Source organism: Quercus robur, chromosome 4 (assembly GCF_932294415.1).
Source record: "Quercus robur chromosome 4, dhQueRobu3.1, whole genome shotgun sequence".
Taxonomy (NCBI): domain Eukaryota; kingdom Viridiplantae; phylum Streptophyta; class Magnoliopsida; order Fagales; family Fagaceae; genus Quercus; species Quercus robur.
This window is the reverse complement of record NC_065537.1, coordinates 55,594,180-55,619,868: the sequence shown is the minus strand read 5'-3', so window position 1 is coordinate 55,619,868 and position 25,689 is coordinate 55,594,180. Positions and strand designations below refer to the sequence as shown.

Below are 25,689 nucleotides of genomic sequence, written 5' to 3'. Positions count from 1 at the left end.
GATCTACATAACTAATTTATGATAAGTGTGAGAATGAAATCCACAATGGGAGAACTAAACAAATAATCAAAGATAAAAATGACTGAATCACAACTTTTCACTTGTATAAAAAATCTTCCTGAGGTGGGTACAAGGACGAAGAAGGATGAACACTTATGGAGATCCTTCTCACTCTTATAGCCCACCTCCTCCTCCAACTGTCCTACCCATTAGTTGGATCTTAGAGAGATACTTGTTCCATCAGTACCCTTCCTTGCCATTTCTTGATCATGATGGCAAATTTTCGGGTGTCCTCCCTACTTAGGTTAGTTAATTAGCATTTAATGTAGCTAACATTAGGTAAGAGAAGTCTTAAATGCGAGGTGATTGTTGAATTGGGTTCTGCATTCTTTTTGACGTGTTCCCATCGTGATCAAGTGAAGATTGGCCTCTTCAGCAACACATGCAGGCATTTTTCGCACTTCCTTAGGAGCACGTGCTTCGCAGATCTCCTTGGCATCATCTTCGAATGGCTTTTCCTGTAGTGGGCTTCCTTTGTACCTTGACTGTAATTGGATTAGGCCCTTACCGCAGAGTGGGCTTCTTGATTCTTCTTCTTCAGGCTAAGATCCTCAGGGAGAGCTTAGGTCCACTCCCCACAACTACTATGGTAAAAAAATATTTTGAAAATCACTTTTGTACTAATGTACTACATCTTAGTTTTATCCTCTATCCTTTCAGGAAAATTGAATGAATAAAAAGTGGTAAAAGTGAAGGGTAGTAAAGGATATGGACGTGGACGTGGACATGGACATGGGATATGGTCTAAGGCTCTTAGAATATAAAAAAAAGGAAAAAAAAACCAAAAAAGCAAAGAGGATTTGGCTGCAGCTATGCTTTTAGAGGAGAATGGAAAAGAGAAAATGAGTGAATTTTTATAGCTGGAAAGTTGGGATTTGGAGTGGGGCAATTCTTATGGCTGACATGTAGAAGGGGGGCCAAGTTTTTTATCCAGTGGGACCAGCTCTTAAATCAAGGGAACAGAGACCAAGTTTTACCTACAATTAGAGAAGATTTAAAATTTTTTGGAGGGGGGTCATACATTACTTAACTTTGCCCCTACTTAGAGGGTGAATTTTGCATTTTAGCCTGTATTGTATATATTATTTTCACATACTTGCCATTTCACCATGATGAATGGATAAGTGAAATAGCTATTCTTTTTTAGCTAAGAACTTCACCTAGTTTGAGATTACATGGCTTTAGCTCATGATGTAGAACATTTATCATTTCATTAATGAAAATTTTAATCTTCCCAGTTCCCATAAAAAAAAAATAAAAAAAAAATAAAAGGGCAAATTACAACTTACCTGCATGTAGTTTGACCAAAATTTAAGTTGCTTACCTGTGATTTGAAATTTGGCACTTTACTCAACTGAGATTAGTTCAGTTAGATTTTCTTTACTCACAAAAGGAAGATTGAAAAATTCATGCCAAACAATTACATCTATGATGCTTTAAATACATATACAACTAGGAATTGAATAATACACAAGAAGTTCTTCAATTTACAAACTTAGATAAAATTTGATGAAAAATAGAGAATAATTCTCATCGACCCTCAATAAATCTCACCAAGCATAGGTTTAGATTCAATTGCTGTTGAATTTTCTGCAGTAACCACCAAGCTTGTACTTGCTGATGATGAGTTGAAATAGCTAGTATCAATTCCTATAGTTGCACCCTCACTCAAAACATTGGCTATATCATCATATGTCCAATCTATCAAATATCCTGGCCTTGAAGTTACAGTGCTCACTTCAATATCTCCTGAAAGCATTCCCACCACATGCAACATTGATGGCCAAAATGTTGGGGACGCTTGAGTGCATAGAAGAGATACTCCTATTAGCTGTTTTACTTCTTTCTCATAAAATTCTGATAATGTAGAGTCCACATGGTCTACTTCACGGTTGTTTTCATGTAACTGCCAAGCCTGAGAAAGATACATGTGTTATTAGAACAGCTTTACAATATTGTATACAATCCAAATTCATACTTTCTGTTTCAATGAGTCTAGTTGTTCATAATATAGTATAAAGATATTGGTAATGAGTATTCTAATTGTCTGAATGAATAAGACAATCATGTTTTACAAGGGATCTAAATAAAATCCAGTTTTTTCCCCTAAACTCATACAAAGGCTCATTTTGTGAATCTAACTTTTGCATAAATAAGAACAACCAAAATGAAGTAAAACTTATGTCTTATCTTGGATTTAATAAAATAACATTGAAAGAAGCTATTGCAAAATTTTGGTCACACAAAACTAGGCTCTTGCTAGGGTAGATTTGGGTATGGAGACTCATTTCATTTCCTATTATGGTACAAAGTGGGCTTATTTTCAAATACTCTAAATTATTAATTAAAATTTATTTTGCTTCCTTTGGACGTCCAAACTTTCCTCTTAAGAAGATCCAAGTTTAATTTATTTATTTAGAGCAAGAAAACAAAAATCCATTCAATTAAAGAAAGATAACAATCTTATACATGGAGTGCAAGAATATTGTGCATATCCATTCAAGCAGATATATCTTTTCTTCTTCCAGGCTTGAGTTAGCATTTGACCTCCCACTAACAATCTCAAGAGCCACAACACCAAAGGCAAACACATCAGCCTTCTCTGTAAGGTGCCCACGCATGGCATACTTCGGTGCAAGATACCCACTATATCAGTAAAAATTGCACGCAAAGTTTAGTACTAACATAACTAAAAAATAACAAAATAAAATAAAAGGATTATGTAATTCAGAAGGACAAGGTGACAAGCTAAGACTCTAGGGTCTTACATGGTCCTTGCAACGCGGGTGCTTATGTGTGTCTTTTTATCATCATAAAGTTCGGCCAAGCCAAAGTCTGATATTTTGGGAATGAGATTAGAGTCAAGAAGGATATTACTGGCCTTCACATCTCTGTGTACAATTTGAAGCCATGACTCCTCATGAAGATAAGATAAACCTCTTGCTAAACCCAAGCATATATCTAAGCGTGTTGACCAATTGAGATTCAAAGTTCTATTTCCTGTCTCATGCAAGCATATAAATTTAATCTACATAGTATAAATAACTAGTTACACACACAAACACAGAAACAACAAAGACGGGTTCACATACCAAATAATGCTTGATCAAGACTTTTATTCTCTAGATACTTGTACACAAGGAGTCGTTTATCTCCCTCAATGCAACATCCATGCAACTTCACAAGGTTACGGTGCTGCAGAGCGGATATAGTAGCAATCTCAGCTACGAATTGGTTCTTTCCTTGGTGTGATGTTACAGAAATTTGCTTCACAGCAACTACTCTCCCATCATAAAGTGTTCCCTATTACAAAGCACCAAAAAAAATATTAAAGAAAATATTTTTAAAAAAGAACCACGTCTACATATGATTATAATCCATTAGAGTAAATTAAAAAGCAAGGTTTGGCTAATTATAAGGATGGATGGCTTAATATATATAATTTACACTTCTTATTTGATTGATGGCTCAAGTCAAACAATGTAAAATAAAACAATACAATCACATCAAAAAATAAAATAAAACTAAACAAAACAATACAATATCCATTTATATATAAAAATTTTAAGGATGAAACTCAAAACATTGTAGTTGCTTAATGGTAATCTTCAAAATGAAATTTTATGTACAGTTTAATCATTTTCAATCTCATGCGGCTCATACCATTCAAAGGAAAAGTGTTAGCAGGGATGACAACATTTCCCAAATATAAATGTTCTACAAAACACTAGATAGCCTTCAATTCATTGGGTCCAAAATGTCAAATTTTTTTATAATAATAATAAATTAATTTTTTTGAAGTGTCTCCTTTTTCCCTCCAATGATACGAGCAATACAGTAAGCAAGCTATTAACAGCAGAAAGATCATCTTATGGATTCCATTTCATAGATCAGGTAAGAAACCATACAAATATCTAGGAAAAAAAAGGATAAAAGAAAAAAAGAACTGTTCTTTGTTGCTAAAACATTAGTAACAAAAAATTAATTATGTTTGCCTATGACTTCAATTATTTGGTCAGAATCTCCTAATGCTAAAACATTTTGGAAACTCTTTATTTGAACCAAATGTAATGACTAAAAATGCTATACCCTCCACAAGATGTAATTACTCAACTGCTCAAACTTTAAACCATCCATGAGAATATTAAATTTTTGGAATCATCAATTCAAGATTTTATACGTAGTTTTTTTTTTTAAGAAATAATTACAACATGCTGCTAACTTCGTAGTTCGAACATTTTTTCCCCCTACACCCCAAGTACTTTGTGCAAGGGGAGGTATCAATTCAACTACAAGGCATTAGATGATTTTATACGTAGTTTGTTTGAAGTGAGACTACTTAGAATGTGTGTCCAATAATTATTTTTTTGGCCAAATTATATTTTAAATCATATAATTTGAGTTGATCGCAATTAAACTCTATACTTAAAAAAAAAAAATAAAAAATATATAAAAAAAAATCAACTAACACCTTGATCTTTGAAAAACATTTCATTTCACCCCTCCATCTATTTTTTCTCTAACATCATTTACCATAAACATGCCTAAACAATGGTGTTTTACAAAGATTAGGTCACAAAAATTTGACACCGCATAAAATTGAGAGAGAGAGAGAGAGAGAGAGAGAGAGGGAGGAAATACAGCATTATTTTGGACTTAGCAAGATTCACCATTTTATAAATAAATGACGACATAGGAAACATGGACAGAAGCGGTTAATTGAAACTTTTGATAAAATACTAGGTTCTTTTATATGTAACCTTTTAAAGTTTAGGGCTTATTTGAAATCAGCCAGGTATAAAATATAAATTACCCCTTTTTTCATCAATTCATCATCCACTATAAGTAGATTTCTGTAAATCAGTGATTTTTAATAACAGATTCACTTCTTAAAATTGGGATATAGTGACATAAAATGGACCTCATTTCACTACCCCTTTTTTCATCAATTCATCATCCACTATAAGTAGATTTCTGTAAATCAGTGATTTTTAATAACAGATTCACTTCTTAAAATTGGGATATAGTGACATAAAATGGACCTCATTTCACTATACGACGCTTTGTTTTATAAGTATACCAAGTGTAAAGAGCAAGTTGCACTGAAGATTGAGCAGTCCAAATCCACAATAGCCCAAAAAAAGGAATATGAATTTGTGATATGGCGACTTAGACAAATATGAATTTGGGAAAATAGCCTAAATCAGAAACAAGTAGAAAATAAATTTGTTCATTTGATTAAAGAACTTTGAATAGATTTTGACTCAAACGGAAGTTGAAAGATAACAATAACAAAAGATGCATATGCATTAGATCTAGTAAAAGAAATAGTTTATTGTTATGGATATGGGGTTATGAATCTTCATTTTTTTTTTTGGATCAATTTACTTCTACAATAATTGCGATTGCCAGTTTCTCACCAATCACAGGATCAAGAACCAAGATATCATGGTAAAGAGTGCCACGCAATTTCAAAACAAAAAGAAAAAAGAATGTATAGGGAAAATATACAGGAAAGAAACTAAAAAAAAGGGCGATGTTGCAATCTATTGTTTGTTAATTGTTATTTGGTTGGACATAGCAATAGATGTACAGTAGCTCTAACTTACATCAGGCAATCAAGATTAAGTTTGACAAGTGACAACTATTACGTACCAGCAACATGATTTTTGGCTTACCTTCATCATCATTGGTTAGCAGTTTTCTTCTTCGCACAATATAGAAAACCACGAAAACAGAAACAAAGCTCAAAACTCCAACACCAACAATGAGACCTACAATCAGACCAGTGCTATTCTTGTTGCTGCTTGGAGGTCCTCTACTAACAGTGGGTGTAACTGGAAATTCTATACAAAAGTTAGTCAATAACATGTGAGGAAGCCAGTACCTAATTTTTCTGAATTGCACCTACAGTTTTAGCAGTTTATTACCTGGGGTAGCACTGATAGCTGAAATAGAAGGCCCGTAAATACTTTGAGCAGTTACACAGCAAGTCCCTTTTCCAGCCCAAAAGAGATAGATTTCAAGGTAGTTTTGTGATACCTGAACATTTTTAAGTTCCTTCTGAACAGCTACTAAAGATAAACCACCGGCATCCTTTCGTATGTCAAAATCCTTCAAAAAAAGATTCCCCTGGAGTAAACAAATTAAAAAATTAACAAAAAAAAAAAAAAAAAAAAAGGAAGGAGGATAAAATAAAGGAGGTAATTTTACAGGGAAATTGGAGAGGGACTATATCACGGTTGTGTTCTTGGAAACTTGAATTTAGATTTGGATTTTAAATCAACAGACTTGAATTGCCTTTATTTCAAATCCATTGATTTTAGATATCTTTTCTGTTAGGTTCTAAAGACTTAGGAACTTATGTATTTAGAACTCTAATGTGTATTGTTGGCAAACCATGATCAAAACAAGTTGTTTAGTTGTGTTTAGACTTGCTCAAAGTTGTGTCATTTATGTAAAGTTGGATTTAAGTTGTTGCAAAATTAAAAGTGCAATTCGGCCTGGTTTGATCGATCAAAACTTAGGCTTGATCAATTGAAATTCGGGCAGAATGCGTTTTTCTGCAGAATTCCAACTCAGCCCTAGTTCATTTAAAACGCTTAGGGTTTTGTATTTTTGGTCCTAGGTATATAAGGCAAACCCTAGCCATGTTTTAGTGTTGCTCATATTGCTGTTTGTGTAAATCTCTTGTGAGATCTGTGAAGAGCTTTCCTTTACACAAACTTAAGATTATCAAGAGGAGATTTGTTCAAGAACTTGATGATCATTCAGTTGCTACCATAAGAACTTAAAGAAACACAAGCGGGTGTGCTCGTACTTGCTGGAGAATTCAAGAAAGAAGGAGTTCATGGTCTTGGAGCTTGCATGTGGTCATATCAGTAAGTTTCTACTGGTGGGTAGCAATAGGATGTTAGTGGTCTAAATCCTATTGTAAAACTTCAATTCTTTTATAATGGATTTAGGTTTACCTTAAGGATAGTTAGGTTAAATCCTTCCCAGGTTTTTACCGATTTGGTTTCTTGGGTGATCATATCATTGTGTTATTTATCTTTCCGTTGTTTTGCATAATATGATTGTTTGATTGTGATAACCTAGATTTGGAATTTGGACTAAGTAATAACTTGGCTAATTACCTAGGTTAATCCAATTATGTTTTTTAAGGGGTCTAAAAACCATCAAGTGGTATCAAAGCAGATTGCTCTCTTGTTGTTGATCTTTTGATCTCTGAGCTGATCCTTGACCCCTGTTGTCATGAAACACGGACATTCTCTTGTTATTCCTCCTTACTTTGATGGGAATAATTATGCTTATTAGAAAGTAAGGGTGAAAGCATTCCTGAAATCAATTGATGAGAGAGTCTGGAACTCCGTCGAATACGGATGGGAGAAGCCCACTACTCTTGTTAGTGAGTGGCAAACTTCTCAAAAATAAGCAGCCGCGTTCAATAGCAAAGTTATGAGTGCCATCTTTAACGTTATTTCTATGGAGGAATTTAAGAGAATCTCTAATATTGAGGTTGCTCATACTACTTGGAATATCTTCCAGACTGTACATGAAGGCGCAAAGGCTGTCAAAATCAATAAATTGCAGCAATTAACTTCTAAATTTGAAAGCATTAGGATATTTGATGATGAATCTTTTGATGAATTCTATGCTAAACTTAATGATATTGTTAATTCTACATATAACTTGGGTGAAATCTATGATCAACCTAAAATTGTTAGGAAGATTCTTAGATCTTTGACTGAAGATTTTAGACCCAAGGTAACTACCATCAATGAGAGTAAGGATGTGGACTTCATCCCTATTGATGAACTTGTAGGATCTCTTCAATCCTATGAGTTGGACCTACCTAAGACTAGTAAATCCAAATCAATGGCTCTTAAGTCAGTTGATGATGTTGATGTTGGTGGATTTGATGATGAGCTCTCTGCTACAGAGATTATTTACCTTGCCAAGAACTTTAGGAATTTTCTTAGAAATAACAATAGAAGGGCAAGAGATAAGAACACTGCTGAACCTAGAAACTTTAGAAAGAATGATCCCACTAAGGTTAACAACACTGATAAACCTAGAGAAAAATTAGGTGAATCTTCTAATAATTCTATGGGTCCTTAGTGTTTTGGATGTCAAGGGTATGGTCACATGAAATCTGAATATCCTACTTACTTGAAGTCTAAGGGTAAGGCTATGGCTGTAACCCTTAGTGATGGTGAAGTTTATGATGATAAGTTTGATTGTGACGAGGATGGAAACTTCATTGCTTTCACTGCTACTACTGTAGTCAATGAAAGTGTATCTGCTGAAAAGAACCCTTCTGATGGGGAACACTTTGAGGATGTAGATCTTCAAGAAGCCTATAATAAACTTTGCAAAGTTGTTGCAAAGGATGCTATGAATGTTGAATTAGGCTTGAAGAAAATTGCATCTCTTGAGCTCGGTAAGAAAAATTTGCTTGTTAAACTGTTTGATGCTATTGAACTTTTGAATAATATGAAGACTGAGAACATGCTTTTACTTGATAAAGTTAAGAATTTGGAACATGAGTTTTTTGTTGCTAGAGAACAATCTAATAGGTTTGCTAGTTCCAAACTTGATCATATGCTTAGTGTTCAAAAGTCTCATTCTGACAAAACTGGGTTAGGTTTTGTAGAAAGCATCAATGTGTCTGCACCCAATTCCACTATCTTTGTTCCTTCATCTTCTTTTGAACCCCCTGTGAGTGAGGCTGTGAGTGAGGTTGTCAAACCCTTAGAAGTTACACCTCCTAAGAAGATTAGGGTTGATCTGAAAGAGTCTAAACCTAAGCAGCCTACCCTTTCTAAGGACAAGTCACATGATAAGTCTGCATGGGTTTGTCATTTTTGTGGAAATTCTGGACACATTCGTCCAAACTGTTACAAGTTGCAAGCTGCTAAGAGAGCAAACAAACCAAAAGTACCTGTACCTCAAGCACAAGATCCTATGGTACTCATTGGTGAATTGGTAAAGACTCTAAACCTTTATTCCAATCCTGGAGTTGGAAATCATTCCCATGTGAATAAGAACTCCAATGCTCGTGATGCATCTAAAAAGTTTTGGATGCAAAATGCTCAATCTAATTGAGTTCTTTTGACATGGTCCTTGTGCTTCATTGCTATTCTTTGTGACCATTGTTCTTTGATTTTTGTTTTCTTTGTTTTTTGGATTTGCATTGCATAACATTCATGCATTTCATTCTAGGTCGTTTTCGTTTATTTTATTTTATTTTTAAAAAAAATTAAAAAAAAAGGAAGAAAAAGGAAGTAAGTTGTGTTTTGCACTATTTTCTTGGTTTTTGAAAACAAGGTTGGTCAATTTATTTTCATATGACATGTGTTTTGTACTTTGTTTAGCTTTGATAAACTTACTTATTGCACTTTACTAGTTGAAGCTTTGTAGTGCACGTTGTGTGGGAAAGATGTTTATGGTTTTGATCACTTTGTCTTGATCTTGAAGTCATATGTCTTTGACTGTCGGACTTGAACCTTTAAAGAAAGACATAAATAATCATCTCACCACTGTTTACTAGCCAATCATGAATACCTTAGTGCATATCATAAGATTTTGTACTCGAGAAAGTGTAGCACATGCACAAAAAGATCATAAGGTGTAGCCTCGGTTTAAATGCTAAAATTGGTGTGTACATTATTAGACTTAAAACTAAATCAAATAATTGCTAAAATTGGTGTATACATTATCCTGACTATTTTAATAAGTTTATGAATAATTTAAAATTGGTGTGTACAATATGAGGCAAAATCAAACTTACATGATTGCAAGCTTATTATCTAGGAGATGTGGGAGTTATATGATGTAACTTTTTTGGAAATAGTCTCTTTCAAATTCTATGTGATGAATTTTGTAGATTTTGTGTTTAAATGCTATACACATATCACCTCACATGTATCTCTAACTTTTGCTAGTTGCACACACTACACAAGTTACTCTTTGCTAAACATTGTATATGTTATTGTGTGTGTCTTTGGTGTGACCAACCAAGTTTGCAAATACTTTGAGTTTTTATGCAAAACAAATTTGATGCTTGAGAATTTATGGAGAATGTTTGATGATCTTAGTTTTGGGAAAACTAGGTTTAAAACTTTGTTTTTGAAATACATTTCATCACATACTCATGCATTTTGTTCATCAATGCTTTGAGGTGTTTCTAAAATGTGTCTTTATTATTTTCAAAAAATGTGTTTTTTCTCAAAAAATTTTCTAAGCCTTTGTCTATTTCGATTGATCCAATCTGTTTTTCGATCAATCGAAATTGTTTTAAAATTTTAAGGAAGCCTTTGTCTGCTTCGATTGATCCAAATTGTTTTTTGATCAATCGAAATTGTTTTAAAATTGTTAAAAGAAGCCTCTATTTGTTTCGATCAATCGAAACTGATTTTTGGTCAATCGAAAATCGTGAATTAGGTTTTTTAAAATCAGAGTTTGACTTGTTCAGACTTACTTTTCAAAAAGGTTTTCAAACTTTTCTCTCTCTCCGAATTGGACAAGGTTTGCCCACAAATTTTTTGTCGTTTTCCTTCGGATTTTTTGCAAGGTTTTCCTCTCTATAGGCCAGTAAGTCCTTTATGCCTTTCCTTTTGCATTTTACTTCATGTTTTCATGCATTTTTCATGCATTTCATTGGGTATTTTTGGAACCTTTCAAATTGGGGCTTTTGATGTTTCAAGCCTCTTTTTCTGAAATTGATCATTGGGTTTTGTTCATATAATGTTATAATCATGATCTATGATGCTTAATTTGATCAATTTGGTATTTTGTACGAAATTGAAAATTCTAGGGCTTGTATTTATCCGAATTTGGGGATTTTGTTCAAATTGATTTCAATTGGCTTGTTGAATTATTGTAATTGATCCTTATTTTATATAATCTATCTTGTGTGATGATCAATTGGTCAATTTTTTACTAATTGAACAAGTGGTTTTTCAAATTTTTGGGGTTTTTGTTAGAAACTCTATGCTCAAGCCAATTTTGTGAACTTGAATTTAATTTGAACTTAATTGCACTGCATTAGAGCATGCATCATGACATTTAAATTGTTCATGCATCATATAGATTTTTGTTCTATATTTTTTTTGTGCTAACTTGCAGTCTGCCCTTGGTTTTTGTTTTTTTTCCCGCTTTGTGTCTTTGTCCTTTTCCTAGCACCATGCCTAGGAAGACTAGAGCCCATAGGACCCCCTCCACTTCCTCTGAGTCTCCCTTTAGGAGTGAGTTGTTCAGGAATGACAAAAGCATAAAGGTCTATGAGAAACTGAACTGTAAGAGAAAGATTTGGGCTAAGCATTCTGTTGTGTTAGATGAGGTTAATCCTGCCATTAGGGCAAACCTTGAGAGTAGAGGTTGGTTGTCTTTGTTAGAGGTAGATCATTCACTCCTAACCGCCCTGATTAGAGAGTTCTTCTCGAATCTCTCTTGCCACGTTTATGATTCCAACACCCTGGTTAGGAGTTGAATACAAGGTGTTGAGTTCACCATTACCCCTCGGATAATGGCTGATGCTCTTTGGGTTCCGGTTGTTAGAGAGCTTGTCTATCCTTATGAGGAGTCTTCACCCCTAGATGACGTTATGTCTTACATCACTGGGTCTTCTATCTAGTGGGGTTCTGATCCTCAGATTACGTCTGCTGAGCTTACTGAGACTACCTATCTTTTCTTTAGGATAGCGTGTCATTCTTTGTGGCCTATTTCTCATTTCCACACCATCCCTCTTGAGCAATGTGTGTTTTTGTACGCTTTTGTTTCCGGTGCGTCTATCAACTTTCCTCATATGTTTCTTCGTTCATTGAACGAAGTTCATAGGAGTTCTGTCGTTGCTTATGCTCTTATCCATCCTATTTTCATTTATAGGATTTTGTTGTTTCTCGGTTTAGTTGATTTCCCTGCCGGTGAGCCCGTTCATGTTATAGCTCCCATAGGTGCCACTTTCCTTAGGCAGAGGGCTGCTCACTTGAGAGTTGGCTCTACACGTCCTAAAGGTGGGTCATCTGGTGTTGTTCCCCCTCCTCCCTCTTCTACAGTTGCTGATACGACTGAGGCGTTTGGTGTTGCTACTACTGATGTTGATGTTCCTCCACAGACTACTTCGTATGATTCAAACATTCAACGTATGTTGGATCATGTCTTGGCCGTTTAGGTGGCTCATGGACAAATTTTGGTGGACATGCTCGATGAGATCCGTGCTTTGCGTGTAGAGTTGGCACAGTTTCGACGATCCTTACCGCCACCTCCTTTTGATGATGGATTTTGATTGCCCTTTGGCATTCCGTCACAAAAAGGGGGAGTATTTTTTGATTTGAGCACTTATAGAGTTTTTGTTTTCAGGGGGAGAGTATTTTTTGTGTGTGTTGGAGCTCGTTTTTGTTTTGTTGGGCTATTCATGATAGGGGGAGATACATTTATTGTTTTATATGTTTCTTGTTTCAACTACTTATTGATTAATATTTATGAGTTGTTCATTGATATTTGTCTTTATTGTGTGTTGGTTGAAATCAAGAATTTATTTTGTTTACTTGTATTTTCCATACATGCGGTTATGCATTTTGTTTAGTGTTTTAGGAAATATACAGGTTGATTCAATTGAGATGCTGTCTACACTTGCAACTGATGGATAGTAGTTAGGATTAGATTTGTTATAATGAGCATTTTTTTGTAAAGGGATTTTCTTTGTAAACTTTGAGCTTTTAGTTTTGTTTTGTCACGGATTGCCAAAGGGGGAATTTGTTAGGTTCTAAAGACTTAGGAACTTATGTATTTAGAACTCTAATGTGTATTATTGGCAAACCATGATCAAAACAAGTTGTTTAGTCGTGTTTAGTCTTGCTCAAAGTTGTGTCATTTATGTAAAGTTGGATTTAAGTTGTTGCAGAATTAAAAGTGCAATTCGGCCTGGTTCGATCGATCGAAGCTTAGGCTTGATTAATTGAAATTTGGACAGAATGCGTTTTTCTACAGAATTCCAACTCAGCCCTAGTTCATTTAAAACGTTTAGGGATTTGTATTTTTGCCCTAAGTATATAACGCAAACCTTAGCCACGTTTTAGTGTTACTCATATTGCTGTTTGTATAAATCTCTTGTGAGATCTGTGAGGAGCTTTCCTTTACACAAACTTAGGATTATCAAGAGGAGATCCGTTCAAGAACTTGATGATCATTCAGTTGCTGCCATAAGAACTTAAAGAAACACAAGCGGGTGTGCTTGTACTTGCTGGAGATTCCAAGAAAGAAGGAGTCTGTGGTCTCGGAGCTTGCATGTGGTCGTGTTAGTAAGTTTCTACTGGTGAGAAACAATAGGATGATAGTGGTCTAAATCCTATTGTAAAACTTCGATTCTTTTATAGTGGATTCAGGTTTACCTTGAGGATAGCTAGGTTAAATCCTCCTCAGGTTTTTACCGGTTTGGTTTCCTGGGTGATCATATCATTGTGTTATTTATCTTTCCGTTACTTTGCATGATATGATTGTTTGATTGTGATAACCTAGATCTGGAATTTAGACTAAGTAATAACTTGGCTAATTACCTAGGTTAATCCAATTGTGTTTTTTAAGGGGTCTAAAAACCATCAATTTCAAATCCAAGGTTTTTAAAGTTGGATTTCATCAAACAAATCCTTGATCTTTTAAGACTATCAAACAAGATATTTGGATTTTAATCACTCAAATCCAAATTGACATGCCCAAATCTTGCTATCCAAATGCATCACAAAGGTTTCATTCAAAATCCTTATCATGATTATAGACATATTTTGGATATTATGGGTTTTGGAAATTAATTGCAAAAGTAGTGAAGAAATTACAGAGTGGTTGTGCCATACTTAAATAAAATTATGAAAAAAACAAGTGCAAATTAGATGGTCAAAGAAAATTTGAGGGGCCAAAAAGGAAAACCTCTAGTGGTAATTTAGGAATTAATTAGATAATCTCAATTATAAATACGCATTATATTCAAGGAAATTTCTGCATTGATGAATATATTTGTTACATACATTCTCTTTTTTTTTTTTTTTTTTTTTTGAGGTAAAAGATAGAAATATTATTGATTAGAAAAACGATATACAAGCAAAAACGTATAAGCCCTATTCTGGCACATTCAAAACAGGGGAAGAGTTAGACCTCTAATACAAGCCTGAAAAAACAAATACTCCATTTCATCTTCGGCACTAAAACCTGATAGCTTATCCATTGTTCCTTTGTGCATTGATGAGATTTTGGTATTCCTGCAAGAACCCAACAGCCCCTGCTAAAATGGTTTTGGGGTGGGGTTGAACTCTCTCAAACTATACTTTGTTTCGTGCATTCCAAATTCCCCATGATACCACTGCCTATTTTTCTAAATCCGTTTTAGAGTCTCTGTATCAACGTTTTGAACAGCAAGAAGAAATCATTGGCTTCGTTTGGGCATTTTTGGATTTTCCCTGAACATAAGGCCCATATGTTTCTTGCGAAAGGGCATTCCCAGAGCAAGTGACCTGTAGATTCTAGTTGCTGACAACACAGTTCACACCGAGCATCCACATTCACCCTTCTTCGATGTAGGCTCTCCCTAGTAGGCAGTATATTTGAGCCAGCTTGTCAAATGAATTTGCGGACCTTTGGGGGCACATTCAGCTTCCAGATTTTCTTCCAATAAGTTCTGTCCCTACTAGTTGTGGAGTGTTCAACCCAATTTTGTTCCTGCAACCTGATGGCAACTTGATAAGCTGACTTTACCAAGAAAGAGTGGGATTTGTTTTTGAAAGTTCAAATAGTGTAAAATACCCTTGAACGTTTAGACCCCCAATTTACAAATTAACCAATTCAAGCTTTATGTCAAATAGCTAGTGTGCGGAAAATGAACAAAAGCTATAATATAGAATTGGAAAAACTATCTAAGCCAAATTAAAATCACAACCCACAGCAGATAATAAAAGGCAAAGATAAAAAGGGAAGGAAGATGCAAACACAAAGACAACACGCGATGTATTATCGAAGAGGAAACCGAAGCTCTCGGCGTAAAACCTCTTCGCCGCCTTCCAAACGGTAAACAATCCACTAGAAAATGTAGTTGGGATACATGGACAACAATAGACCCTCCAAGTCTAATCTACCCAGTGCACCTAAGCCCTCCAAGCTTCTTGCTCCAACGAGGTTGCGCCGAACCTTTTTCTTTTCTAGCTTCCCGGATTCCGCTACTAGACCATAGCATCAACCAATGTAGATTGGGTCCTTCCTAACTGCTTCTCAGAACACCAAACAACCCTCTCACAGTAATGAATATGGTGAGAACAAGGTTTTGGTAAAATGCCTCTCAAGGGTTTGACAATGGAGAGGAAGAGAGTTGAGGAATTTGAAGAGACGCTAATGTATAGAATGTAGGTGAATCAATCTTGTTTTACTCTAGGGTTTTTCTCTCAAAATTCTCTCTGGAAGCCCTCTTTCATTTGTGGGTATAAGGGGTATTTATACTGGGGTGAGAGGAGAATGTGAAACGTTAGGTTTTTCAAAACAGGGTTGGCTCGTGGCTTGGCCTCGCGACTTGACTGAGTCGCGAGATCCAATCGCGAGATAACCGTATGGCCAGTTGTCCTGTTTTGTCTTGTAGTGCTCCAACTAGCATGACTGTTCACCTTCTGGCATGCTTGGCACGTGTGCTACATCTGGCGGCTTGCAGCCGCGAGTCACCCGCGAGATCCAGCCGCGAGACTCTGTTTTCTTGCACACTCTTAAGCATTTAACACTCTATCTCACTCACTACCCTTACAACAAACCCACCTAAATACAGGGTTACTAAATGCTGAAATACAAGCAAATTTGGCACGGAATAAAGCCAATAAGATGGTTGATTAAATTCAACCTTACAGTTTTCCTTCCAAGCTAGTACATCCTGAGTCAGATTACTTTGCAACGGGATAGACAAAATTTCCATACATGTCTGATGTGCAAAAAGGTCATGTATTTTTTTCCCTATCCCATTGGAAAGTATGGACATCAATCAGATCCTTTACCATCAAGTTGTGTTGTTGGTCACCAAGGAAAATTGGCTTATGGGATAGCCACCTATGGGCAAACACTCTAATGGATTGACCATTCCCCACCTTCCATTGTGCTCCTTCCTTATATCCCTTGCAGCTAGTAAACTTCGCCATACATAGGATGGATTATTCCCCAACTCAGCTTTCATAAACAAACAATTTGGGAAGTATTGAGCCTTATAGACCCGAAAAAATAAGGAGTGGTTTTGCTGGATCAACCTCCACACTTGTTTTGCTAGCAAAGCTAAATTAAAGGCATGAATATCCCTAAACCCCATACCACCCCTCTCCTTTGGGTTGCACAATTTTTTCCAATTTATCCAGTGGATTTTCTTCTCATCCTTTGTCTGCCCCCACCAATACTTTGCCAAAGTAGAATTAATTGTGTCACATAAAGCTTTTGGGATTTTGAAAATACCCATGGAGTAAGTCGGAATAGCTTGAGCAACTGTTTTGATGAGGATATCCCTCCCTTCCTTTGAAATAATTTTTTCCTTCTAGCCCATGACACTTTTGGTTATCCTTTCCTGTAAATCTTTAAAGGTGTTAACCTTTGATGATTTACCACACACCATAGGTAATCCAAGATAGGACTCACAATCCTCCATAATCCATGCTCCAAAGAGGCCTTGGATGTCTGTTTTAATAGCTTGACTTGTATTCAGGCTAAAAAAGATAGAGGTCTTTTGTCTATTGATTGCTTGCCCCGATGCAGCTTCATACTGTCCAAGAATATAGCTTGGCAGAAAATAAAGTTGTCATCTGCAAAGAATAGATGAGATATACAAACCCCATTAGTGTAGGATAAGATTCCATGTAGTTGTTATGACTCTGTTGCCTTCCTGATCAATGAGGATAGGCCCTCTGCACACAATAGAAACAGGTATGGGGAGAGTGGATCGCCTTGCTTTATACCAAGGGATGGGGTGATATATCCTTTTGGTTCACCATTAATGAGTACCGAGTATGATGCAATATGGACTATTTCCATTGCTAACCGCACCCATCTCCCATCAATTCCCAACTTGAGCATAATTTGCTGAAGGAAGGCCTTTTCTACCCGATCATAGGCATTGCTAATGTCCAGTTTTATTGCCATTTGCCCTTTCTTTCTTGTCCTTTTGTTCCTCATCCTGTGTAAAACTTCAAAAGCTACTATAGCATTATCAGTAATCAATCGGTTAGGAACAAACGCACTTTGGGAGTCAGATATTACATTTGGCAGAATTAATTTCAATTTATTGGCTAACACTTTAGATACAATTCGGGACACTACGTTGCCTAGCTTGATAAGTCGGTAATCTTTGACAGATCTAGGTTCCTTTTTTCTTTTGTGGGGGGGGGGGGGGGGGGATAAGTACAATATGGGTGTAATTCATTTTATGCAAAAAATGACCAGATTGTAAAACAGATAATATAGCAGTAGTAATATTGTCACGCCTTAAACCCAAAAGGGTCCACGACATGAGAAATCACATCTTAAAGTACCTGTAGATTTTTTTTTCTTTCTTTCCTTTAAGACAATCCAATCTACAAAAATTATATCAAGTTCTAATATCAAGAATTATCATTATAATTCCATTGAATATACTCTCAAAGTAAGTCAAAGCTCTAAGCATTAATTACAATGACCACTGGCCACAAAATAATAGAGGTCTGAATAAATAATTACATATCAATAGCTTGTCCCATCAGTGGAAATAAAGTTACAACTACTATAATATACAAAAGAATGTGTCAAGCCTATTCTAAGATGTACAACATCTAATATCTCCATTACAAAAGTTTAGCCTCCATCAGTAGTTAGTCTAACTACTATTAGCCACCAAAAAGCTGTCTCAAAATATTGTTGCCTACTTTAAAAAGTTTATAAAATAATGGGATGAGATAGAGCCCAGTAAGTAGTATATTTAATGGGGGTGGGGGAAATGCAAGTTTCATTTTCAATAATAATAATATGACAAGAATGATTTAATAATGAAACACAAAGTTTCTCAAAATAAATACCTTGAAACTATATACTATAATCTGTGAGCACTAACAATATAATTTCGAAAGCCATAAAATCTAACATACAGTAATTTATCATAAATATACCATACTACCACATAAATTGGTCAAGGGATCCACCCATTCACAATTGGCATGATATTGTCCTCTCTGGTATGCAGACTCTTGGCCCCATGGATAATAGCCTCACCCATACCCTCAAGGTTTTCTTTCCCCCCATGGGTAGCAGAGAGAGCGCGTCAAATAGGACCTCTCTTGCATGTGGTCTCTTGGCCCCATGGGCAGTAGCCTTACCCATACACATTTAAGGAACCTCTTCCCCCCATGGACAGCAGGGAAGAACGCGTCATCCAAAGTGAAAGAGCACTGACCTAGATTTGATTCCGTTGTCACAAAGACTACTGAAACCAAATCGGGTGATCACCGGGAAATCACACATAGCATGGTGTTAAAACAACTCACAGGTTACATTACTTTGAAACACATAGTTCATATCCAAGTAGTTTCAGAAAACTTTAAATAATCTAACTTCTACAAAATTTGTAAGGTTTTCAACTTCATTCTTGTCAAGAGATTTTCTATCAGTTCCCAATTAATACAAGACAAGATAAGCATCTTTAAAATTTTCAATATACCATAAAATCAATGGTTTTCTTATCAAAGATTAAATAAAAGATGCTCATTTTTCCATATAAAAAATTCATGCATTTCCCCAAATGTAATACCAAATATGATGCATTTCCATATATATATATATATATATATATATATATTAAGGTTACGACACAATAGTTTTTAGGAAAATATAATTTCTATAGGTAGTTTCCAAAAGCGTGTCTAACCCAAAAACATTTATATAACATCATTATTTTTCAAAATCCCATTATAAAAAAAACTACTTACCTCGCAACCGCAAAATCCTAATTCTCCAAGCTCCAAGGAGATTAGCTAGAACCTCAAAAAAAAGATGTGAAGGTGTTTATGGGTTTCCAAAAATTTTCCGGTGATCTTGCCGGAAAAATGATGGTGGAAATGGTGATGGTGGTGGTGTGGAAGTGCCGGTGGAGAGGATGAGAGCAAAGAGTGTTCTACCGAAAATGAAAGAGAAGAAAAAGAAAGAAAAGAGAAGTGAGGGAGTGAGCCGGCCAAGGAATGAAAAGATAGAGTGATTGTGAGGTGGGTAGTGGGGTTAGGTGGGGCTTGGCACGTGTGAAACCAAAAATATCTGATCTTTTTTTTTTAAAAAAAAATTATAGGACGTTACAATCTTCTCCTCTTATAAAAATTTCATCCTCGAAATTTTACTTACCTTGATCTTGATAAAGGCTTGGATATCTTGACAACATATCCTCCTCACGCTCCCAAGATGCCTCTTTCACTGAATGATTCTTCCAAAGCACCTTTACCCACGATATTGTTCTATTGCGTAACACTTGCTCCTTAGGATCCAAAATCTCTACTGAAACTTCTTCATATGATAAATCAGCTCTAATATGAAAAGGCTCATAGCTCAAAACATATGAAGGGTCAGGAATGTATTTCCTTAGCATAGACTCATGGAAGACGTTATGAATTCCTAACAAGGCCGGTGGTAGGGCAGTTCTATAAGCAGCCTCACCCACTCTCTCCAAGACCTCAAAAGGCCCTACAAACCTAGGGCTTAACTTACCCTTTTTGCCAAATCTCATTACCCTTTTCATAGGTGCAACCCATAGGAAAACTTTATCTCCAATTTCAAGTTCCAAAGCTTTCCTTTTAATGTCAAAATAGCTCTTTTGTCTACTTTGGGCTGCTCGTAGTCGATCACAGATCATATTTACCTTTTCACAAGTCCTCTGAATAATCTCTGGCCCCAAGAGTTTTCGTTCTCCAACCTCATCCCAACAAATTGGGGATCTACACTTTCTCCCATACAAAGCCTTATAAGGTGCTGCTTTAATACTTGAATGTAACTATTATTGTAAGCAAACTCTACCAAGGGTTATTCAGCAAAAAAAAAAAAAAAAAAACTCTACCAAGGGTAAGTGACTAGCCCAACTCCCTTTAAGATCCAAAGCACATGCTCTCAACATATCTTCTAGAGTTTGAATAGTCCTTTCAGACTGTCCATCTGTCTGAGGGTGGAAAGCTATGCTAAAATTCAATCTAGTACCCAAGGCCTTTTGCACACCACCCTAAAAATGAGAAGTAAACCTTGGATCTCTATCTGAAACAATAGTAGCAGGTACTCCATGAAGTCTCACAATCTCATCAGCATAGAGATGAGCTAACTGATCAAGGGAGTAGTTCATCCGAATAGGGAGAAAATGAGCTGTTTTTGTCATTCTATCAACAAGCATCCAAATAGCATCATGACCCTAAGGAGATCTCGGCAATCCTGAAACAAAATCCATAGTGATTTCCTCAATGGGAAGTGGTTGCAACAAACCCGAGGGTTGTTGGTGCAACACCTTAACTTGCTGACAAGTCAAACATTGCTCTACAAAGTGAGCAATCTCCCTTTCCATATTATTGCACCAAAATTTTTCACGAAGATCACGGTACATCTTTGTACTACCCGGATGTATTGTATATGGGGAATAGTGAGCCTCCTCTAGAATCTCCTTTTTAATCAATGGATCATTTGGCACACAAAGTCTACTCCCAAATCTCAAAGCACCATCCTCAGAGATAGAAAATTCAGATTTCTTTCCACTACGCACCTCATCCATGGTTTTCTTTAAGTGCGGGTTGTCAGCCTGTGACAATTTAATTCTTTCCACCAACGTTGGTTGAACACTTAAACTAGCCAGGTAGGCCTCAGAATGGCCTATAACAACCTCAATCTCCATCCTTTCAAGATCCCAAATAATTTCCTCTTGAGTGGTTAGCAAAGCATCAGCTACAACATTAGCCTTACCAGGATGATAGTTAATAGAGAAATCGTAATCCTTAACCAATTCCAACCATCTCTGTTGCCTCATATTTAACTCCTTTTGGGTAAAGAAATACTTTAAACTTTTATGATAAGTGAAAATCTCACATCTTTCCCCATACAAATAATGTCTCCAAATTTTCAAAGCAAAAACAACTGTAGCCAACTCCAAGTCATGAGTGGGGTAATTTTTCTCATAATTTTCTAATTGACGAGAGGCATAAGCCACAACCTTCCCATTTTGCATCAACACACAACCAAGGCTCTTATTAGAAGCATCACTATAAATGACAAAACCCCTTGTACCTGAAGGGATAGTTAACATTGGAGCTGTGACCAATCTCCACTTTAGCTCTTGGAAGCTTTTCTCACATTCTTCCTTCCACTCGAATTTAACATTCTTTCGAGTTAATTGTGTCAAAGGAGCCGCAATGTGGGAAAATCCCTCTACAAATCTTCTGTAGTAACCAGCAAGGCCTAAGAAACTTCTAACCTCACTCACATTTGTAGGCCTATCCCAATTAACCACCGCTTCTATCTTATTAGGATCCACTGTAATTCCATCCTTAGATATCACATGACCCAAGAACACTACTTGATTCAACCAGAATTCACACTTCTTCAGCTTAGCATACAACTTCCTTTCTCTTAGAATCAATAAAACAATCCTCAAGTGTTCTTCATGCTCTTCTTAACTCTTAGAATAAATCAAAATATCATCAATGAACACAATGACAAATTGATCCAAGTACTCATGAAATACCCTATTCATCAGATCCATAAAAGCAGCAGGGGCATTAGTTAATCCAAACGGCATCAACAAAAATTCATAATGACCATATCTAGTCCGAAAGGCCGTCTTTGGTATGTCCTCACCCTTAATCTTCAACTGGTGGTAACCAGAACGAAGATCAATCTTAGAAAAGACTTGTGCTCCTTGCAACTGATCAAATAGGTCGTCAATACGAGGCAAAGGATATTTATTCTTTATGGTGACTCTATTAAGCTCATGGTAATCAATACATAACCTCATAGACCCATCCTTTTTCTTGACAAATAAAACTGGAGCTCCCCAAGGCGAGGCACTAGGGCGAATAAACCCTTTGTCCAGTAGTTCTACCAATTGCTCCTTAAGTTCTTTCAACTCTGTGGGTGCCATTCTATATGGTGCCTTAGAAATAGGTGCAGTGCTAGGAAGGAGATCAATAGAGAACTCAATCTCACGATCAAGGGGCAACCCAGGTAGATCATCAGGAAAAACATCCGAAAATTCCCTCACAATGGGAATGTCCCCTATCTCCAATTCTCCACTTTGTAAATCCACTACACTAGCAAGGAATCCTTGGCATCCCTTTCTAAGCAAGCGCTTTGCTTGTATGCATGATATCACACGAGGCATAAAAGGCAAACATGAAGCCTTAAATAGAAATTTTGATTCACCTGGAGGCCTAAACACCACCTCTTTCTCAAAACAATGCACACTAGCATCGTAAGAAGCCAACCAATCCATGCTCAAAATGATATCAAAATCATGCATATCTAACAACACCAAATCAGCCAATAACTCTCTACCCTCAATACAAATAATACAAGACTTAAGCACAAGATTAGTCATTAAAGTATCACCAACAGGGGTAGAAACCGATAACTCAAAATCAAGTAGTTCGGGGCTCTTGTCATGATTTTAGCAAATGCACAAGAAACAAAAGAATGTGTAGAACCAGGATCAAAAAGAACTTTAGCATGTGTAGAGAACAAAGGAAGTGTACCTACCACCACTGTATCTGTGACCTGAGCATCCTGAGTAGTCAAGGCTTACACTCTACCTTGCACCTTCTTCCCATTGTCATTACCCTTTGCAACTTGAGATGAGGAAGAGGAACCCGAGCCCTTAGAACTTGGCCAATCTCTAGCAAAGTGTCCGGGTTGCTTACAAACAAAACAAATCTTGACCCTATCACAATTTTGTCCATCATGAAGTTTACCACAACGAGAGCAAGACTTCTTATCACTAGACTGAGGATAGGCATTCTTGCTATGCGTAGATGATTGTCCTCTATTACCCGAGTTTTTGAAGAATCCTTTCTTATGCCCTTGACCCTTACCATGTTGAGAATTAAAGGGCCCTTGCTTCATTTCACTCTCCTTGGAACTGGGGTTGTGCTTAAAGTCTTCTTCAAGACTCATTGCCCACTTCACAGCCTCCGTAAAAGTATCCACTCTAGAGGCTATAATGAGAGGCCGAATCCTACCATTAAGGCCCTCCCGAAACGTTTTCACTTTCTTGGACTCATTTGGAAGCATGTAAGGAGCAAAGCGAGAGAGCTCAACAAACTTAGCAACATACTCCTCCACTGTCATAGCCCCTTGAACCAAATCAGAAAATTCTCTTGCCTTACGGTCCCTCACTACATCGGGGAAGTATGTCCTATTGAAAACTTCCTTAAACTTCTCCCAAGTAATGGGAGTGTCTCTTCCCAACTCCGTACTCAACAATGGCTCAGTGCTTGACCACCATCTATCAGCAGAACCCTGAAGAGCATAAGTGGCATACAACACCTTCTTAGCATCAGTACATTCAAGGGCTCTTAGTAATTTTTCCATCTTTAGCAGCCAATTCTCTACTACCATAGGATCAGGTCCCCCATCAAAAGTTGGAGGGTTTTGCTTATGGAACTCCCTAAAAGTGCAACCCTCCCTCCTACGCTCACCACCCTGGACTACTCTAGTAATCCTAGCATAAATCCTATCTGCCACCTCATCAATCTCGCCACCATTAGGAGTGGCAGATCTCTCACGCTCTTGGCGATGCCTATGGCCATGCTCTGGAGCTGTAACCTCATCCACATGCCTTACTTTACGTGCTTTCTTTTTAGGAGGCATAATGTACCAAGGTATTTATACCTATACCCAAGAAACAAGCAAGTAACTCACAAGGCAACATAGAAGGTTAACATAGAAAAGATAGATAAGGAAAAAAAAGAATAGTAGGTGGAAGCTAAAATAAAGGTACAAAATAAAGAATTCATCAAACCCCTAATGCTATGACTTAAATCAAAATCAATTCCTATTTTCAAAGTCTACAGAATCATAACCTAAGCTTTGATACCATAATTGTCACGCCCCAAAAGCAAAAGGGTCCACGGCATGAGAAATCACATCTTAAAGTACCTGTAGATTTTTTCTTTCTTTCTTTCCTTTAAGACAATCCAATCCACAAAAATTATATCAAGTTCTAATATCAAGAATTATCATTATAATTCCATTGAATATACTCTCAGAGTAAGTCAGAGCTCTAAGCATTAATTACAATGACAACTGGCCACAAAATAATAGAGGTCTGAATAAATAATTACATATCAATAGCTTGTCCCATCAGTGGAAATAAAGTCACAACTACTATAATATACAAAAGAATGAGTCAAACCTATTCTAAGATGTACAACATCTAATATCTCCATTACAAAAGTTCAGCCTCCATCAGTAGTTAGTCTAATTACTATTAGCCACCAAAAAGTTGTCTCAAAATATTGTTGCCTACTCTGAAAAGTTTATAAAATAATGGGATGAGACAGAGCCCAGTAAGTAGTATATTTAATGGGGGTGGGGGAAATGCAAGTTTCATCTTCAATAATAATAATAATAATAATATGACAAGAATGATTTAATAATGAAACACAAAGTTTCTCAAAATAAATACCTTGAAACTATATACTATAATTTGTGAGCACTAACAATATAATTTCCAAAGCCATAAAATCTAACATATGGTAATTTATCATAAATATACCATACTACCACATAAACCGGTCATGGGATCCACCCATTCACAACTGGCATGATATTGTCCTCTCTGGTATGCAGACTCTTGGCCCCATGGACAGCAGCCTCACCCATACTCTCAGGGTTTTTCTCTCCCCCCATGGGCAGGAGAGAGAGTGCGTCAAATAGGACCTCTCTTGGCCCTATGGGCAGCAGCCTCACCCACACACAATTAAGGAACCTTTTCCCCCCATGGACAACAGGGAAGAACACGTCATCCAAAGTGAAAGGGCACTGACCTGGATTTGATTCCGTTGTCACAAAGACTACTGAAACCAAATCAGGTAATCACCAAGAAATCATACATAGCATGGTGTTAAAACAACTCACAGGTTACATTACTTTGAAACACATAGTTCATATCCAAGTAGTTTCAGAAAACCTTAAATAATCTAACTTTTACAAAATTTGTAAGGTTTTCAACTTCATTCTTGTCAAGAGATTTTTTATCAATTTCCCAATTAATACAAGACAAGATAAGCATCTTTAAATTTTTCAATACACCATAAAATCAATGATTTTCTTATCAAAGATTAAATAAAAGATGCTCATTTTTTCATATCAACAATTCATGCATTTCCCCAAATGCAATACCAAATATGCATTTCCATAAATATATATATATATATATATATATTAAGGTTACGACACAATAGTTTTTAGGAAAATATAATTTCCATAGGTAGTTTCCAAAAGTGTGTCTAATCCAAAAACATTTATATAACATGGTTCTTTTTCAAAATCCCATTAAAAAAAACTACTTACCTCGCGACCGCAAAATCCTAATTCTCCAAGGTCGAAGGAGATTAGCTAGAACCTCAAAAAAAAAGATGT

General features: G+C 36.3%; 1 protein-coding gene, 1 long non-coding RNA gene and 1 pseudogene across 2 annotated transcripts; all 3 read right to left on the bottom strand.

Annotated features, from left to right (window-relative positions):
* Positions 1-1,600: 1,600 nt before the first annotated feature.
* The window catches only part of LOC126722203 (probable LRR receptor-like serine/threonine-protein kinase At1g56130), a 39,177-nt pseudogene continuing 15,088 nt past the window's right edge, over positions 1,601-25,689 (bottom strand).
* On the bottom strand, positions 17,449-19,423 carry LOC126723020 (uncharacterized). Its single transcript, XR_007654100.1, has 2 exons — positions 19,023-19,423; positions 17,449-18,517 (listed from the first exon to the last, which is right to left on the bottom strand). It is a non-coding gene; the product is annotated as an uncharacterized LOC126723020 (long non-coding RNA).
* On the bottom strand, positions 22,849-23,916 carry LOC126723015 (uncharacterized). Its single transcript, XM_050426194.1, has one exon. It carries the CDS (start codon positions 23,914-23,916, stop codon positions 22,849-22,851), a length of 1,068 nt encoding a protein of 355 aa, XP_050282151.1.